General features: G+C 40.1%; 1 protein-coding gene across 5 annotated transcripts in view; it reads left to right on the top strand.

The window, feature by feature from the left end:
• NNT (nicotinamide nucleotide transhydrogenase) overlaps positions 1–17,978 on the top strand; it is a 93,988-nt gene that overhangs the window by 46,349 nt on the left and 29,661 nt on the right. For all 5 annotated transcript variants that reach the window (XM_045999579.1, XM_045999575.1, XM_045999576.1 and 2 more), the window contains exons 10-17: positions 1,013–1,166; positions 4,279–4,440; positions 5,435–5,545; positions 6,729–6,874; positions 8,100–8,295; positions 10,847–11,080; positions 12,216–12,376; positions 15,130–15,309. In XM_045999579.1, the coding sequence (XP_045855535.1) occupies positions 1,013–1,166; positions 4,279–4,440; positions 5,435–5,545; positions 6,729–6,874; positions 8,100–8,295; positions 10,847–11,080; positions 12,216–12,376; positions 15,130–15,309 (1,344 nt within the window). The remainder of the gene's footprint in view (positions 1–1,012; positions 1,167–4,278; positions 4,441–5,434; positions 5,546–6,728; positions 6,875–8,099; positions 8,296–10,846; positions 11,081–12,215; positions 12,377–15,129; positions 15,310–17,978) is intronic.

Below are 17,978 nucleotides of genomic sequence, written 5' to 3'. Positions count from 1 at the left end.
ACTGAGATATAACCTAATAAAGGATTGATGTGTTGGGATTATACCCATATAAGGTGTTTAGAAATGCAGAACGATTTAAAGAAAAATATCACAAAGGCTTACATGCACGTGAACTCATCCAAAATATGCATTGCTTTTGAAAAACAGAAACAAACAAAACAAAAAACCAGAACTGAGTAAGGTAAAAGTTAAACTTTCCCCTTGCCACCTATCTCCTTTTAGGGGATTGGTCTATGTTTTTTCCATATGTGTTCTGTGCATATAGAAATTATGTATCCATACATTTGTAACAAACATTCTATTTTTATATACACATATATATTTTATAAAATAAGTTAAAAGTGACATAAATTTATTTAAGATAACTTTTTTAAAAAAAGATTTTATTTATTTATTTGACAGACAGAGATCACAAGTAGGCAGAGAGGCAGGCAGAGAGAGAGGGGGAACAGGCTCCCTGCTGAGCAGAAAGCCCAATTTGGGGCTCGGTCCCAGAACCCTGGGATCATGACCTGAGCCGAAGGCAGAGGCCCTAACGCACTGAGCCACCCAAGCACCCCATTTAAGATTACATTTAAGAGGCGACTGGCTGGCTCAATCAGTAGAGCATGCTGCAACTCTTGATCTCAGGGTTGTATGTTCAAGTCACGTTGGGTGTAGAGATTGTTTAAAAATAGATCTTTTAAAAAAATATGTTTAGAAGAAGTCTCCCCGCCCCCCTCCCCCGAGCATAGTCACTATCTTCTGTGTTTTGTTTTTTTTTTAAAGATTTTATTTATTTATTTGACAGAGATCACAAGTAGGCAGAGAGGCAGGCAGAGAGAGAGGAGGAAACAGGCTCCCCGCTGAGCAGAGAGCCCGATGCGGGGCTCGATCCCAGGACCCTGGGATCATGACCTGAGCCGAAGGCAGAGGCTTTAACCCACTGAGCCACCCAGGCGCCCCTATCTTCTGTGTTTTTGACATGCTGGACTGATTGTTAAAAAAATGTCTGTTTTCTAATTTCTGTTAGGATGGCGAAGTGATTTTCCCCGCTCCCACCCCAAAAAATATTCCTCAAGGTGCCCCAGTAAAACCGAAGACAGTGGCTGAGCTGGAAGCTGAGAAAGCAGCTACAGTGACCCCCTTCAGGAAGACGATGACTACGGCTTCTGCATATACAGCTGGTGAGAGCCCCGTTCATGAGGATGGAGTCCTGATGGTTTGGATTTTGTAAGAAATGCATTAAGTGTCAAAATTAGTGAATGAGATCCTGTGGTCCTCTTTTGGATTCCATGAGGAAGCGGACCTGTTAGAAGCAAGTTTACGTAAAGGGGTTACTAGTCCCACCTCCGCGGCCTTGGGGACCCTGCTGATGGCTGACCCCAGAGATACAGGCACTCGCTAGATACTGGAATAAATGTGTGTGAAAGCACAGACGGGCTGTTAATGCTTTTCTTTTTTTCTTTCTTTTTTTTTTTTTTAAAGATTTTGTTTATTTATTTATTTGACAGACAGAGATCATAAGTAGGCAGAGAGGCAGGCAGAGAGAGAGATGGGGAAGCAGGCTCCCTGCTGAGCAGAGAGCCTGATGCGGGGCTCAATCTCAGGACCCTGAGATCATGACCTGAGCCGAAGGCAGAGGCTTTAACCCACTGAGCCAGCCAGGCGCCCCTGTTAATGCTTTTCTGTCATAGAAAACATTTAAAATACAATGTTAAGAGTTTCATCTTACATCGAATATATCGGGTAGTGATGTGTGTCAGATTGTGTTGGTGCTAAGTGCCTATATGTGTGGTTATTTATTTATCTTTATGAGTTATAAAACATCAGTTATTATTGTCTCATGTTGGGTTAGACTGGGGAACCACATGTTTGTGGTGAAGAATAAACAGTAGGAGACAGGTACGGCCCTTGGTTCTTTGTCTAACATCCTAAGTTCTTCACCTAGTAACAAATTTCAGTTTTTAAATTTTGATTTCTTTAAACTTTAACACAAATTCTTTGCCTTTTTCATCTTTATGAAAACATTAAACAGTCACTGTAGAATAGTGGTAAATATTCATTCTGGTTATGAAATGTTAGAGTCTGAAAGATGGACATTTGGTTTTTAAATTGGTTTCTCTCCCATCAAATGAATTAAAATTATTTAGATCCACTTGGAGCCAAAGCAAAAACAAAACAAAAGCAAACTATAAAGAACTCAGGAGCAGCAGCAGGCACGCAATTCTTGTAGCCTCAGCATTCTCCAAATTCCCCTGTGAGCCCAGATGTTTGAAAGAGAAAAATGTAGCTCTCCTTGAAGAAAGAGCAATTCTCAGCAAGATGACTGAAAGCCTCTGGTTGTGAACATGGGGAATAAATGGGGCGGTGTCCCTACTTGCACTTGCTTGTTAAAAAAAAAAGAAAGAAAGAAACCAGATTATTATATTGTACCTGGAGAGGATTCTTGGGAGGACTGTAAATTTCCATTTCTCTTTGCGATTCATGAGGAAATACAGTGAGGCACGTATGATGTTTTATTTTTCTAGGTTGCTCTTTCGTTCGTTAAGGTTTATTGTATTTTAATAGATATGAAATTAGCATATTTTAGTGAATAAAAGAATGGCCTGATACTTGTTTTTCTTTATCTTAAACTTCTTCCTTTATAATAAAAACAAGTATTTTTCTTTTATGTGTGTTAGGAATCTATTTGAATAGCATTCTCCAAACAATATGATATGCTTTCTTTTCCTTTTCTTTTTTTTCTCTGCCTTTCTCTTTCCTTTGTTACAAACACTATAGAAATATATTATTATTATTAAATATACTATAGAAAAAATATTAGTTTACTAAAGAGTTGATTAAAAAAAACCTTTACATAGGTGAGTTTTATCTTAGATGCCCAATAAAAAATGGACTCCAGATTAGGATAATTTAGCGCTGCTTGATTAATGTGCTAATTTAATGAATGGTAGACATTGCACTAAATACATCATATGCCTTAACCTCTTTACTCTCTACAAGACCTCAGTGAGGTGGGCATATTATTATTTTCTTTTTCCAGGTGAGGACAGAGAGTGTTAGTAATTTTACAGATGATGATACTATGGCACAGAGAAATTAAGTAACTTGCCTGAGATCACACAGCTAGTAAGCAGCAGACCAAATTTTGAACGAAGCAGTCTGGCTTATGAAAACATATTCTTAACCACAACTCTATATAGCTTCTCTAATGTTTAATTAGAGCACAAAACAACATTCTGTCTCCTCTCCCTCCAGATGGTCAACAGGCCATGTATTGGAGCCCTGGGCATTTTACTTGTGGGTAGGGCAATATAAATTAAAACTGCAGTCTTACTACATGATCTAAAGTAAAATTAATGTCAATTCCTAGGTGTTCTAGCTGTGCCACTTTTAAAGAAATACTTTGTATCAAGGGGAAAACAAGTACCTTACTCAAGAAAGTTGAATTCCAGCTCCCTGGAGCCCCGTTCGCATTCTGTTTTTACTGACCACTAGGTAACCCTTCCTTCTGTTGCAGAATAGCGGTCCGGACCACATGGTTGCTATTAGGAAAGGCAGTAATTAAAGATGTATGTTGAGAGCTGACTGTTTGTATTCTGCACATTCTTAATTTAATTTGTTTTTTTTTTGGTTTTTTTTTTTTTTTCCTTTTCTTTGTAAAATCCTGTTTGCTGACTTGGTGTTAAGGCTGGAGCTGAGTGCCCCGGCCAGCAGTCCAGTCCAGCTTCAGGAGCAATTGCAAAACTCCTGTCCCGGGGGTGGAGGGGGTGGAGGAGAGGCCATATGTTTTGGGGAGGTGCTGGAGTGAATGAAATCCTTCCTACTCTTTTAAAATCCCTCTTCCTCAGCCAAAGCTGAGTGACATGACTTTGGCTTCAAAACACTCCTGTCTTATAAAGGTCATGTCTTGCCCAAGTAGAAAATGTTTGGGTAGATCCCGTGTAGGTCTCTAATTCTGGAGCAAAAGCACTTGTTACACATGTGGCATTGTCAATGAAAGTCATAACAGGGAAGAGGACAATGGGGAAATTGTTATTAAGGTGACTCATAAATTTCAGTAGGTCTTTATAGCTTATTTTATTTCGGGTGGTGGTGGTCAGGAAGCCGAGTTTTGTTCGAAATACTTTTAGCCTCCCCTGCCCCCCATTGTGAAATGTGTTAAAAAAAAAAAATCTCATTATTGGAAGACTCATTACTGAGTGCAGAATGTAAAAGCAGTGACCATTTCACATTTGTGTGTGCTTTTAATCTTGAGATAATTGGATGTCAGCTCACACTCTTCTCTTTCTGTAGGTCTCACTGGGATGCTCGGTTTGGGCATTGTGTCACCCAATTTAGCCTTTTCCCAAATGGTGACCACTTTTGGCTTGGCTGGCATCGTGGGCTACCACACTGTCTGGGGAGTGACCCCTGCTCTCCACTCACCGCTGATGTCTGTGACTAATGCAATCTCAGGTTTGCTCCTCTCTTGTTTTTCCTCATTTTAGGGTTTCATGGGTTTATTCAACTCTCCCAACTGCTTTCAATGAGGTTTCCAGAGTCTTTGTTTACAAATTGTACGGCTTGGCCTCGGAGGTGGGTAGTTTGGGCTCCCAGAGTGGGAAGGGCAGGGCTAGAAGTGAGGGTCCAGCAGAGTGAGCACGTCAGGCCTTTGGGCTGCTCCCATTCCAAGCGGTGCAGAACCATTGTTCTTTCTTTAGACTGTAGTTTCCTTTAAAGAAAGGATTCCTCTGATATCACAGAATCGTAAGTGCAGCATCGTTTTGGGGCTCGTCTTAGATTCATCTTACATTCAGCGGTAAGTAGGCCATAGCTGTCGTCAGACTCACTGTGAAGCCTTTTGGAACAGGAAGCAGCCGGCCAGCCAGGGAGGCATCCGCCTAGCCTCAGAACTGTGCTGCGAGTCTTTACAGGGGTCCGTGTCCACAGAGCTGTCCAGAAGCTCTTCTCTTTGGCCCCCAGGGATGCTCAGATCTGAGGAGGGAGACCCACCTCGGACTGTCGGGTGTGGGGCCTGCCCTGGCGTGGAGGCCTCGTGCTGCCAGTGCTCCAGACACTGCTGCCAGGGGCTCTGCAGGGATCGTGCCTAATTCCAAGGGGTAGCGTACTCTGGAGGCTCAGAGTCATGGCTTTGCCCTCCTCTGTTTATAGTTCATGCATAGTTCCTTCCAGTTCCGAAGCAGCTTATCTCCCCATGCTCCCTTTTTATCTCTTGTCCAATGACAGGATCGGTTTAGATCTTTATCCGAGGCACAGAGCTAGAAAGTTAAAGGACGTCCAAAGTTTTATGCGGAAGGAGAAGTTGTTTTAACTCTTTGCCCACAAGAGTACTCCAGTGATGGTGGCGCGTGAGGACTTTCTCTGTTGTCCCTGTCCCCTGTGAGACCCTGTGACATTTCATTTGTCCTTGTCTCTACAACCATTCACCATCTTGATTCTTTCTTCCTAGGGTTGACCGCAGTCGGTGGGCTGGTACTGATGGGAGGACATTTGTATCCTTCCACAACTTCTCAGGGCCTTGCCGCTCTTGCTACATTTATTTCCTCAGTCAACATTGCAGGTACGGTGGCAGTGGTACTAAGAGAGTCCAGAGTGCTATTTAAAAAAAAAAAAATTGTTTATTTGCACAAGTTCTAGACCCAGAGTGGGGCTCGAACTCACGATCCCAAGATCAAGAGTCACATATGCTTTCACCTGAGCCAGCCAGGTGCCGCCCCGGCTTGAGTGCTATTTTTTTTTTTCTTTTAAAGATTTTATTTATTTATTTGAGAGAGAGAGAGGGAAGGCATGAGTGGAGGGGAAGGGCAGAAGGGAAGCGGGAGAACTAGGTTCTTGTCTCACGGAGTCAAATGAATCTTGCAGACAATGGAGAGTGAATAGAGCGTTAGAAGTTCATCGGGGGGTCCCGACAGGGTTGCCCTTGAGTGCTGTTATTGATGGGGATATGAGAAGCAAATATCAGTCCATACAGAATAGACATTTGGATTTTTTTTAGACATTTGAATTTCACGAATTTGATTGTGCCTTTAAACATTGTTTCACTCAGACCATGAATGCGCTCTGTGAAGAAAAATTATTTTGCCCACTTGTAATTTTTAGAAACTGTTTGATAAAAGAACACCCCCTCCCTCAGTGCCCCAAAACAAATAAGCAAAATGATTGTCTTGCTGCAAGTTAACTGGGAAGTTATTGAATGCATAGTTTTGAATTAAGTTAACTTGTAGCTATCACCATAACGTCTGTAGATGAGTATACTATTAGATAAAATTTTAGCCTTTGCCTTATCCTAGCTTGTGTTTCTGAAAACTGAAAGCCTAGCACATCACTTGCGTAAACTCATTTGATGCTCTGCTGTAGCCGAAAAATTAATTGAGGCTCCAAGAAATCTGGTGCCTGTTGATGTGGCATTTTTTTTCTTTTATCACTTATTATAGGTTTACAAAACAATAACTTATTTGAAAAAAATACTAGCCTTTGATCTTTTGCATTCCCAAGCTGTTTGAATGCCTGTTTACTTGTAGTCATGCAGAAATAGTTGGAAGTTTTCTTCCTGAATATAGGGTTTCTTGCCTTCAATGAAACTGTCTTGAGTGATAGAATAAATTTTAATTTTGAGGTTCTAAAATGTTATTAATATATTTATCCCCTGGTGATAAAGATGTCTTTAAAATGGAGAAATTGCACCAGTTTAAAAATCATGTTGCTCAAAGTACCTCTTTCTGTTTCATATTTACTTTGATAAGGCGGATTTCTGGTGACCCAGAGAATGCTGGACATGTTCAAGCGTCCCACGGATCCCCCAGAATACAATTACCTGTATCTGCTCCCTGCTGCTACTTTTGTTGGAGGATATCTAGCTGCCCTCTCTAGTGGTTATAACATTGAACAAGTAAGTGGCTGTCTTGAGAATTTTTATTTTTGCCACCCTGTTTTCTGTCCAAATAGATTCAACATCATCATTAGCCAAACTCAGACTCCACCAAGCAAATACAATAATAACTCTATAGACATCTTGGTCAACTAGAGCATTCCTGTCCCCTAAGAATCAGGACCCTGGATTCTAGAAACAGATTTGCCTGCTACCTGAATGTGCTAATGTGGGTTTACCTGTTTGTCCCTCAATTTTTCTACTTGTAAAAAGTGTCAAAAGGTTATTTTGTATCTGAATGGATTGTTGTGGGGATACAATGAAATAATCGGTAAGAGAATCTGAAATTTTTCTGTTAAGTACTGTTAGTCTTTTTCCTACTTACTTACTTCTATGAATTCAGTATATCATCTCTTGTAACCAGGAGATGTTATGTCAATGCATTTAAAAAAGATAGTGTAAAAATGAATGTTATATAGAAAAACAGAAATAATCAAGTTGAACTTTGAAAGTTCCATGTCTCAGTGTGATTATAATAGAGACTCAACTTTGTCCTGGACTCAGTATTTTTTTTTTTTTATCACTTTTTAATGCCTCCTGGGAGATTGCAACTGACAGCAGAAAGAACATGTCTCCCTTGGTTTCAGCTGTTTCTAACATTTCTTCCTTGTTGAGTGAACAAATCTTTTTTGAGAAGAGTTGGAGTGGTATGTCAGAGAGACCCATGTCTGAATCCTGCAATTGCTATTCCATGTGACCTTGGAAGAATTATGTAACCTTAAGTTTTGGTTTTCTCTTTTGTAAGATGAGGATGATGATTCTTTCAACTTCCATGAATCTCATGGGACTGACTTGAGTAAAGTAGATGTTATGGTCCCTGGCATTTATAGCATCAGGGGTTGGCTCCTTTACAGCGTTTGGTCAGGTCTAGATCCCATTATAACTCTGTTTAAATTTAGGTACTTTATAATGCATTCGTGCATGCTATCAAATCCAACCCCCTCCCAGTTTTCATAAATGGTATAATTGCAAGTACAAATTAAGATATTTAATTTGTTAATTTTCCTAATGGATGGGAACATATATTGAAACATTGAAAGAAGAAGTCCTACTGGTCCCTCCATTGTCTGAATTTAAAATTGTTCTTAGGAAATTGTGTTTCCTCAAGAGAAGTTCTCCCTGTGGTAAAAGACTGGATGTTTTGATAGTCTTTCTTTCTCTTTTCTCTTCTCTTTCTTTTAAAAAGATCATGTATCTGGGCTCAGGTCTCTGCTGTGTTGGTGCCCTGGCCGGCCTTTCCACCCAGGGAACAGCTCGTCTTGGCAATGCATTGGGCATGATTGGGGTGGCTGGAGGCCTGGCAGCCACCCTCGGAGGCCTGAAACCATCCCCAGAACTGTTAGCTCAGATGTCTGGAGCAATGGCTTTGGGCGGTACCATTGGTAAGCACTTGGTGGAATTCTGCCTTTATGGGAACACATGCCCATTTTTTAGCTCACTCTTTTGACATAGTTGATCTGCCTTCTCAATGTTAAGTGGTTTAAAATGTTTATATTTTAATGAGAATTACACCAATTAGATTGTTCACCAAAATAAATACATTATACACAACTTATATTATTCATAACTTTTTAATTAATTTGTTAGATTTTTTTTTCTATGCTCTTGAGATTACCCATATTATATCTGTTTTTAGAAACGTGTGAAGGTAGGCTTTTGTCCATCTCTTCCCAACTCCATCTTTAATGACATACATCGGTAGCTTGAAATTGATCATGGTGGTTACATTTATACCATGGAAATCAACAAATGTTACAAATCTGGGATTCATTTATTGTTTCGTTGATTGTCCAGACCTAAGAAAGAGATGGAGTAAATATTAATAGTACAGCTTAAACATAAAAGTGTGCTGCGACTGTAGCCATTACTTTGTAAATATCACCAAAAAATGAGCAAATATTCTTCCAATATTTGAAAACTATTATCAGAGTCAAGGTGTTGCTCACATTGTTGACAATGAGTTGGTCTCACATTTATCTCGTTTCACTTTTGTCTTACTTGTTAATGCAAACAAAAATGTCAGCCAACATTCCCATGGGAACTACACTCATTTCATCAGTTGCAAACACTAGATTGGTAACAGATTGAAGAGTTTGGCAAAAGTCAACAAAAACACCCCGTGAAGGTCAATTGGCAATATGGAGTTTACCACAAAGAGTATCTTATATTTTATTATTTGAAAATTATATGCCACTTTATATGATTAAAAACTCAGATACACATTTATATAACCACATGTTTTATCCAGAGAAGCTGTGGTTGTATATTTACCAGTGTAATAGTAGCTTTAGGCCTGTTTTCATACTTCCCCCCAAGCTTTGTGTCCTTTCCTGATGGTCCCTGGAGAGGAACAAGGACAGTGTGCTGTAAGCTCATGGCAGGAGGACCTTTAGATAAGATCTTAGCAGATATTCTGAGGCACACCCCTTCTCTGTCACCTGCCTAGAGCCATGTAGCTCTTTCACAGTCTCCTCATGTGGGTATTAACTACCCAGGTATTTGCATTTCTTTACCTTTGGACAGGGCTCCCGCTCACCCCCCTGAAAGCCCAGGCTTTCCTATTCCAGCTGTGTCTCCTGCGCTCAGGAGCAAAAACTTGTCTTATGGAGAAGAGCGCTTGGGTTATTCATGCTGTGGGGTGAATGTGAGGGTTTGGTTGGAGCCTCAGGTAATCTGAAGAAGTGTTAGGGAGTGTTTGCAGGTTGCGATGGAAAAGGCATGTGTTAATGTTGTATATGTGGGTTTTTGGAGTTGGACCTTGGTTAGGTGTGTTGAGAACACCTGCTATTTTGAAAGGGTACGTAATCAATGTCCTTACCTTCTGTACAGTCCCTGTAAGAGAATATTTAGCCCAGACTAGGAAGCAGATAAATACTTAGTAGGGGCAAGGATGGAAAACCTTAAATGTGGTCTTTTTTTTTTTTTTTTAATTGAGGTATAATTGGGGCCCCTGGGTGGCTCTGTCAGTTAAGCATCCGACTCTTTGATTTCAGAATAGATCATGATTTCAGGGTGGTGAGATCAAGTCCTATACTGGGCTCCATGCTCAGCGTGGAGCCTGCTTGGGATTCTCTCTCTCCCTCTCCTTCTACTCCTTCCCATATGCATGTGTTCTCTCCAAAAATAAAATAAAAAATATAAAATTGAGGTGTAAAGTTGATATATTAGTTTCAGATATCCAAAATAGTAATTCTGTATTTGTATATATTGCAGAATAATCACAGTAAGTCTAGTAAGCATCTGTCACCATACATAGTTGCAGAATTTTCTTTCTTATGATGAGAACTTTTAAGATCTACTCTCTTAGCAACTTTCAAATATGTGATACAGTATTATTAATTATAGTCAACATGCTATATTTTATATACATATGACTTCTTTTATAACTGGAAGCTTCACCTGTTTTGCCCACCTCCCATCCCCTGTCTCTGGCAACCACCGATCTGTCCTCTGTATCTATGAGCTTGGTTGGTTGTTGTTTTTTGTTGTTGTTGTTGTTTGTTTGTTTTTTAAGATTTTATTTATTTATCTGAGAGGGGGAGAGAGAGAGTGAGCAGGGGGAGGAGCAGAGGGAGAGGGACAAGCAGACTCCCCACTGAGTGCAGAGCCTGATTCAGGGCTCAATCCCATGACCCCAAGATCATGACACGAGCTGAAACCAAGAGTTGGATGCCTAACTGACTGAGCCACCCAGGTACCCTGGTTTGGTTTTTATTATTTTTAGATTTCATTAGTGAGATCATACGATATTTGTCTTTTTCTGTCTGGCTTATTTCACCTAGCATAATACCCTCAAGGTTCATCAATATTATTGCAAATGGTAAGATTTCTGTCTTTTTATGGCTGAATAATATTCAGGTGTTGGCTTTATTGTCGTTGCTTCTCAGAGGTCTGTTCAGTTTTAATTTCTCTTTGACCTGCCTTTCCCAACAGGACTGACAATTGCCAAGCGCATCCAGATTTCTGATTTACCTCAGTTAGTTGCTGCTTTCCACAGCTTAGTAGGCTTGGCAGCTGTGCTCACTTGCATAGCTGAGTACATTGTCGAATATCCACATTTTGCCACGGACGCAGCAGCGAATCTCACCAAGATCGTGGCCTACCTCGGTACTTACATCGGCGGTGTCACGTTTAGTGGCTCTCTTGTTGCCTATGGAAAATTGCAAGGTAAGTGATTCCACGTAACAGAGGAACAGCTGTTGTTCAGGGGACTCAAGGGTCTGTTTCGGTTTCAGAAAATGGCTTCATGGTAGAACTGTTAGGTGTAGAATTTGATTAGCACTTGGAAATACATAAATATATTAACCTATATAAATTACGAATATATAAAAGATTGCTTTCCTGAATTGATCCTTACAGATCTCCTGAACGTGGACCTGTTCTTCTGCAGACAGCCAGTGGAGGAAATAAGTGCACAGAAGTTTGTGTAGAGGGACCAGTTGACAGTTGATACTATGTGTGAACAAAACTCCGTCTTCCTAAATCCTTAGTTAGAGACTTCTGTTCACAGAAATGAACTTGATACGTTTTCCAGAGTAGCGAGAAGCTTGTTGAATAGGTTTGTGTGATCACCGTACAGTACTTATTTTGAACACGGCCACATTTTTCGGCTCTGGCTTGCCATCTTCTGCTACTGCCGAGGTCAGCCATGAGATTAGAAGTGGGGGGGGGAACCCTCCAAATCTCACAGAGGCTGTTTTCAGTGTTTTTGTGAATAAGTGAGTCTATAGAGAAACTAGTTTGTGATACAAAGATCTGGTCTTTGCCTCTGAGTAATCAAGCCATTGAAATTAAATAGAGAACTTCCATGAACTTAAAAGTTACAAAAGAACTTCAAGCCTCCAATGCCCTTGTCTTCTGCTTTTGTTTTCAAAAACAACTAGCAAACCAGGGCTCTGCTCCCTTGGGCTCAGTTGATAGAATCAGAAATGTGAATGTGCTAGGACTCTGTTTTGAGGTTTTAAATAAATGAAACCACACTTAACAACTTCTGTGTTGGTCCTACGGGAAAAATGTAATTTTTTAAGATGCTAGGACAAAGAGTAAAGAAATTGTTGTATGATCAAAGTAAAGAACAGTTAAGTTGAGCCATACTTTTCCTACTTCTGTTAACATTTGTTACATGTAAGAGCCCTAATTTGCTTTTATGTTTCAGGACCTTTTTTTCCTCCCGATATTTAATTTTGATAGTTTAGGATTAAATGGCATGCACTTAAGAGTGTGTATGTGTGTGTGGGGGGATGCTGGTGGTTGGTGTTCCATGACATGTGCTGGCTTCTGACGGACTCGCACTTGGTCCTAGGTATCCTGAAATCCGCCCCTCTCCTTCTTCCTGGAAGGCACTTACTTAATGCAGGCCTGCTGACGGCTAGTGTGGGAGGGATAATCCCATTCATGATGGACCCTAGCTTTACCACCGGCATTACCTGTTTGGGCTCTGTGTCGGCTCTCTCTGCTGTCATGGTAAGAAGTTGGGGTGGAACGCACGCCCTCAGTGAGGAGCTGAGTGCGGTCTAACCGTGTCTCTAGCTCTTTAAGACCCTTGATGCAATAAACATGTCTCAGAATGATGTTACATGTTCCTCTTTTTAGAATCTGGCTAATACAGAAAAGTGTAAGAAGGAAGCCACTCTTTCTCTCCACTGAATGGATCCTTTCAAAGTTGTCGGCTGACATCTTTAGTGCTCTGGGGTGTTTTCACTGGATTGATGGGAATTTTTAAAAGCCAAGTGTTTCTATTCTTTTCATTAGGTGCCTACTTACTGTGACAAGGCCCACAAAACAGTGCTTTGGGTTGTATGCAAAAGCATCAGATACTTCTTGTACATTAGTTATGCTCTCATTTACTGGAAGTTGTGGTACCAAGTTAAAGAATTATATAAAATGAGATGCATTAATAAACCTTGTGTGTTCAGTGGGGGAGGTCAGGGAAGCCTTAATGATCAGTATGGTCCTCCTCTCCCACTCTCATTTTTGCGTTTCGTATATTGATATGCACAGTGTTCTCTAGTTGTCTGTGTGCCCCAGTGAAACATTGTATTATATCAGTGTACAGTGCTTTGGAAAGCAGCTGTCATCCATGGATTCCTTCATGTTTGTCTAGACTGGAGTCCACATTATAGACAGGGTATGTGTTTTAGGTTTTTATTTTTTATTTTTTCAAAGGTCTTATTTATGTATTTGACACAGAGAGAGAGGAGAGGGAGAGAGAACACAGGCAGGGGGAGCAAGATCCGGAGAAGCAGGCTCCCTGCTGAGCAAGGAGACTGGTACAGGGCTCAATCTCAGGACCCTGGGATCACACCCTGAGCCGGAGGCAGATGCTTACCAACTGAGCCACGCAGGTGCCCCATGTTTTAGGTTTTTACAATTATTTTTAAAATAATTTGTATTGTTTTACACAAATTATTGCTTATCAAACACATACTGGCTATTTGGCTCAAGATTTACAGTGTTAAAAATGATGCTTATTTTTATGTAATGCTAAGAGGCCTGATTTTGGCAGAGAAAATTTAGAAATCTGAAAAGTAGGGGTTCCTGAGTGGATCAGTCATTAAGTCTCAAGTCTTGATCTCAGGGTTGTGAGTTTAAGCTCCATGCTGGGCTCCGCACCAGGCATGCAGCCGACTTAAAAAAAAAAAAAAAGAAAAGAAAAGTCTGAAAATTAACTTAAAATTCTTTTTATTGATTACTGACAGTCCATTTTTTTCTGGTGTATGTAGCACTGGTTTTTGTTTATTTGAAACAAAATAAAAATGGTTTTGGTATTTTTTTAATCTGGTAAAGCATAATGTCTCAAAATAAAACCAACAGCATAGAAAAGCAAAACTTTAAGAATTACTCTTTTTGAGAAGAGGTGAATTTGATATTTAAGAGGTACTTTGTGCTTGTATGAGAATGAGTAAGATAAAATGTTTTGTGGACTATTTTAATGGCTTTTGACTTCATTAAGTGGTACATGAATGCATTCACATCTGAAACTCAAAATACATAGGTAGGTGTATGTGGACTAAAAAGCAAAAATCTGGGGCGCCTGGGTGGCTCAGTTGGTTAAAGCCTCTGCCTTTCGCTCGGGTCATGATCCCAGGGTCCTGGGATCGAGCCCCGCATCGGGCTCTCTGCTTGGCAGGGAGCCTGCTTCCTCCTCTCTCTCTCTGCCTGCCTCGCTCCCTACTTGTGATCTCTATCTGCCAAATATATAAATAAAATCTTAAAAAAAAAAAAATAAAATAAAAATAAAATAAAAAGCAAAAATCTGGGGCACCTGGGTGGCTCAGTGGGTTAAGCCTCTGCCTTCAGCTCAGGTCATGATCTCAGGGTCCTGGGATCGAGCCCCACATCAGGCTCTCTGCACAGCGGGGAGCCTGCTTCCTCCTCTCTCTCTGTCTGCCTCTCTGCTTACTCGTGATCTCTCTCTGTCAAATAAATAAAAATCTTTAAAAAAAAAAAAGCAAAAATCTTTCTCCCCATCATTCTTTTCCCTTTCCAGGGTTTGGTGATTTGGGTTTGCATTAGAGAGAGTTTGGATTCTGTTATATTCCTCCAAAGAATATTGATCAGTATTTTTTACCTGTTTTTGTAGGAAGCTAACTTGGCTGCATTCAGATTTCAGATCTGGCTCCCTTATGGTGGGGGCAGCTGAAACCTGTTATTACTTTATCCTTCACAGGTTTGCTTGGAGTCAACCAGAGTTTTGGGCAGAGTTCATACATAAAATTTGGGGCTCCCTCTCTTTTGCCTGCCCCTCCGCAATTTCCCTTCTCACTTTCCAGCTACCGTAGTCACCCTAAGTCCTATCCTTGGATCTTCAAACTAGCAAGGCTGTGGGCATATATTTTGGATTTAGCTATTTATCTTGGCACCACTGGGCCTGCCCTTACGATAACACCGTGAAAACTGGGAAATTCACTTAGTGCTATTACTTTTTTTCAAGTGCAGACCGCTCTCTGGTTTCTGCCTGCTTTTCGTCACTGCCTGCTAGGGATTTAGGGCTATTTCTGGGGGTGGAGGATGGAGAGGAAGGTGGTTCAGTGCTTACCTGTGTTATATCTGTGGGAGAATTGATCAGATGGGAGGCACTTAGTCATTACCAGCCATGGAACTTCAAGGTAAATACTTTAATTGGAAAACCAGAATGATCAAAAACCAAGATGTCCAATGTCAGAGGTTTTATTTTTATTTTATTAATTTTGTTTCCACTTTGGATTCCATCATAGGGTGTGACGTTGACAGCAGCTATCGGGGGTGCGGACATGCCCGTGGTCATCACTGTGCTGAACAGCTACTCAGGCTGGGCCCTGTGTGCGGAGGGTTTCCTGCTGAACAACAACCTGCTGACCATCGTGGGGGCGCTCATCGGCTCCTCGGGGGCTATCCTGTCCTACATCATGTGTGTGGTACGAAACTGGTGTTTGAACAGAAAGGGAATGGTGTTCTGAAAATAGGGATCTGTTTGTTATTTTACTTGCAGTCAAAAACGACTCTGTCAGTTCTTACTTTAATTCAGTAGAAATGTCCAAGGGTTTCATTTGAATAAATTTGTGAGACTGCTTTTAAAGTCCCCAAGTATAGATAATTAGGAAAATTAAATTTCAAGCTAAAAAATCTGACTCCATCTGGAGATAAGCACTTAAGATTTTGGTTTATTTCTTTCTATTTTGCTTCTTTCTGTATCATGTATCTGTGTATTTACTAGTCTGATCATATTGTATACTGTTTTAGATTTTATTCTTTTTATTTTTTTTTAAATTATGTTCAGTTAGCCAACATATAGTACATCGTAAGTTCTTGATGCCGTGTTCAACGATTCATTAGTTGCATATAACACCCAGTGCTCACCACATGTGCCCTCCTTAATACCCATCACCCAGCTACCCTCTCCCCACACTCCTTTTCCATTTTATTCTTTTCATCTTACTATAGGCTTGTCATTTTCTTATTTAAAATGCTTTTAAAATACCATTTTAAGGCACTTCATACAAATCCATCATTTGGATATATACAATTTATTTAATATTTCCCTAATGCTCTACCTTTTATGCTTGAGTTTTTAATTTTTCTCTGTCCATAAATACATGTTTGGTACTTCCAGTTTTTGTCTTTGGATTGATTCCTCGAAGTGAAAGAGGTTTGCTCATTTTTCTCGGCTCTTTCTGCTTATTACCGTGTTGTTTTGGGAGGGCTTGCTCCAATCTACACTCCCACGGGTCATCTGTGAAGGTGCCTGTCTTAAAGTTCTGTGGTCAGCATGATTTTTTTTTAAAAAGAAAAGAAAAAAAAATCAAGAAAATAAATACTTCTTGGCTTCCTTTTTGTTTCTAGTTCTCTTCTGGATGGCAAGAAGATAACCTGCAAATAATTAAAGGTTTGACTAGGAAACTTTTTCAAATGGTAGATAACTGTTTTCTAACCCACTGAGCCACCCAGGCGCCCCAGATAACTGTTTTCTAAATGATAGTTCTGAATGACTGCAGAAGGGCAAGCGTACAACGGAGTGACGTCAGATCATGACTGTGCTGGTTAATAGTTCAAGCAGAGAAAGGATACTTCTTCCACCTCCGTTCTTTTATTACAATATTTAAAAAGCCCCTTTTTAATTTTATATTTATTTTTTATTATTTAAAAAAGATTTTATGTATTCATTTGAGAGGGAGAGAAAGGGAGCACAGGCAGGGGGAAGGGGTGGGGAGAGAGGGAGAAGCAGACTCCCCACTGAGCAGGGAGCCTCTCGGGGCTCGATCCCAGGACCCTGGGATCATGACCTGAGCTGAAGGCAGCCACTTAACCGACTAAGCCACCCAGGTACCCCAGAAAAGCCCCTTATTTTATAATTCAGAATTCCTCATATATATTAATTGAAAATCTCTTTGTAAATTGAATACTGAAGTTATCTTTTTATAATAAAAAATCAGTTTTCTTTGGCCATTTTGTAGAACAAATGATTTGATCGCCCCAAGGAAGAGGTTTTAAAATAAATCTCCCAAGTTGTTCAGGGAATTTGGAAAGGGGGGTTTTGTATCTCCTATTTGAAAAGTTTCAGGCTTTGGGGTTCTAAAAAAACAAATGTTATAAAGAAGGAAAAATTTATTCAGTTGTATTAGACATAGTTTTCTCTAAAAATGAACTTTAAAAAAAAAAAGGTTTTTGTTTTGATTCCAGTATAGCTAACATACAGTGTTATATTAGGTTTGGGTGCTTCCCCCAACCTACTTCCACTCTGGTAACCATCAGTTCTCTATAGTCTGTTTCTTGGTTTGTGTCTTTTTTCCCCCTTTGTTTGTTTGGTTAGTTACTTAAACTCCACGAATGAATGGAATCATATGGTATTTGTCTTTTTCTGACTGACTTATTTCACTTAGCATCTAAAAACGAAATCGGAAGGGGAGACGAACCATGAGAAACTATGGACTCTCAGAAACAAACTGAGGGTTTTGGAGGGGAGAAGGGTGGGGGTTGGGTGAGCCTGGTGGTGGGTATTAAGGAGGGCACATATTGCATGGAGCACTTGGTGTGGTGCATAAATGATAAATTTTGGAACACTTTAAAATAAAATAAAATAAATTAAAAAAACACAAACTTTTAACACTTCATTTGACTTTGCTTCATTTGGTGAATTAGAATGACCAGCAGGGGGCAGCAGATTTTCATTATTACTTTAACTTGTGGTTGGTCAAAACTCTGATTTTAAAATTAAATGGGAGGATTTGAATTTTAACAAAGCCAGTGGCATACTGATATGGGGAGGGTGAGGACCTGTGTCTAGTTCTTGGCGTGTCATCACAGGTGCCTTCTTGCCTATAGTGTTTTTTTCTTAAATGGTTTTACTTCGGTATTTGTAGTATTTCCCAAATTTGTCTTTATTTCCTCCCGCCTTCTTCTTCACCAAGTTTCTTTTATTACTGTCGGTTATAGTAACTACAGATACTTATAGTAGCAGTTCTATGACAGTAACTAGAATAAGGTAGTCAGAGGCACTTGCTGAAAAGGCTTTCTCCTGCGTGTATTTCTGTAACTATACCCTCTTTCTCTTATTCTTTCCTTTCACATTTCTTGATCTGTTATCTAT

Source organism: Meles meles, chromosome 3, assembly GCF_922984935.1.
Source record: "Meles meles chromosome 3, mMelMel3.1 paternal haplotype, whole genome shotgun sequence".
Lineage (NCBI taxonomy): Eukaryota > Metazoa > Chordata > Mammalia > Carnivora > Mustelidae > Meles > Meles meles.
This window is presented reverse-complemented; position numbering and strand designations above follow the sequence as displayed.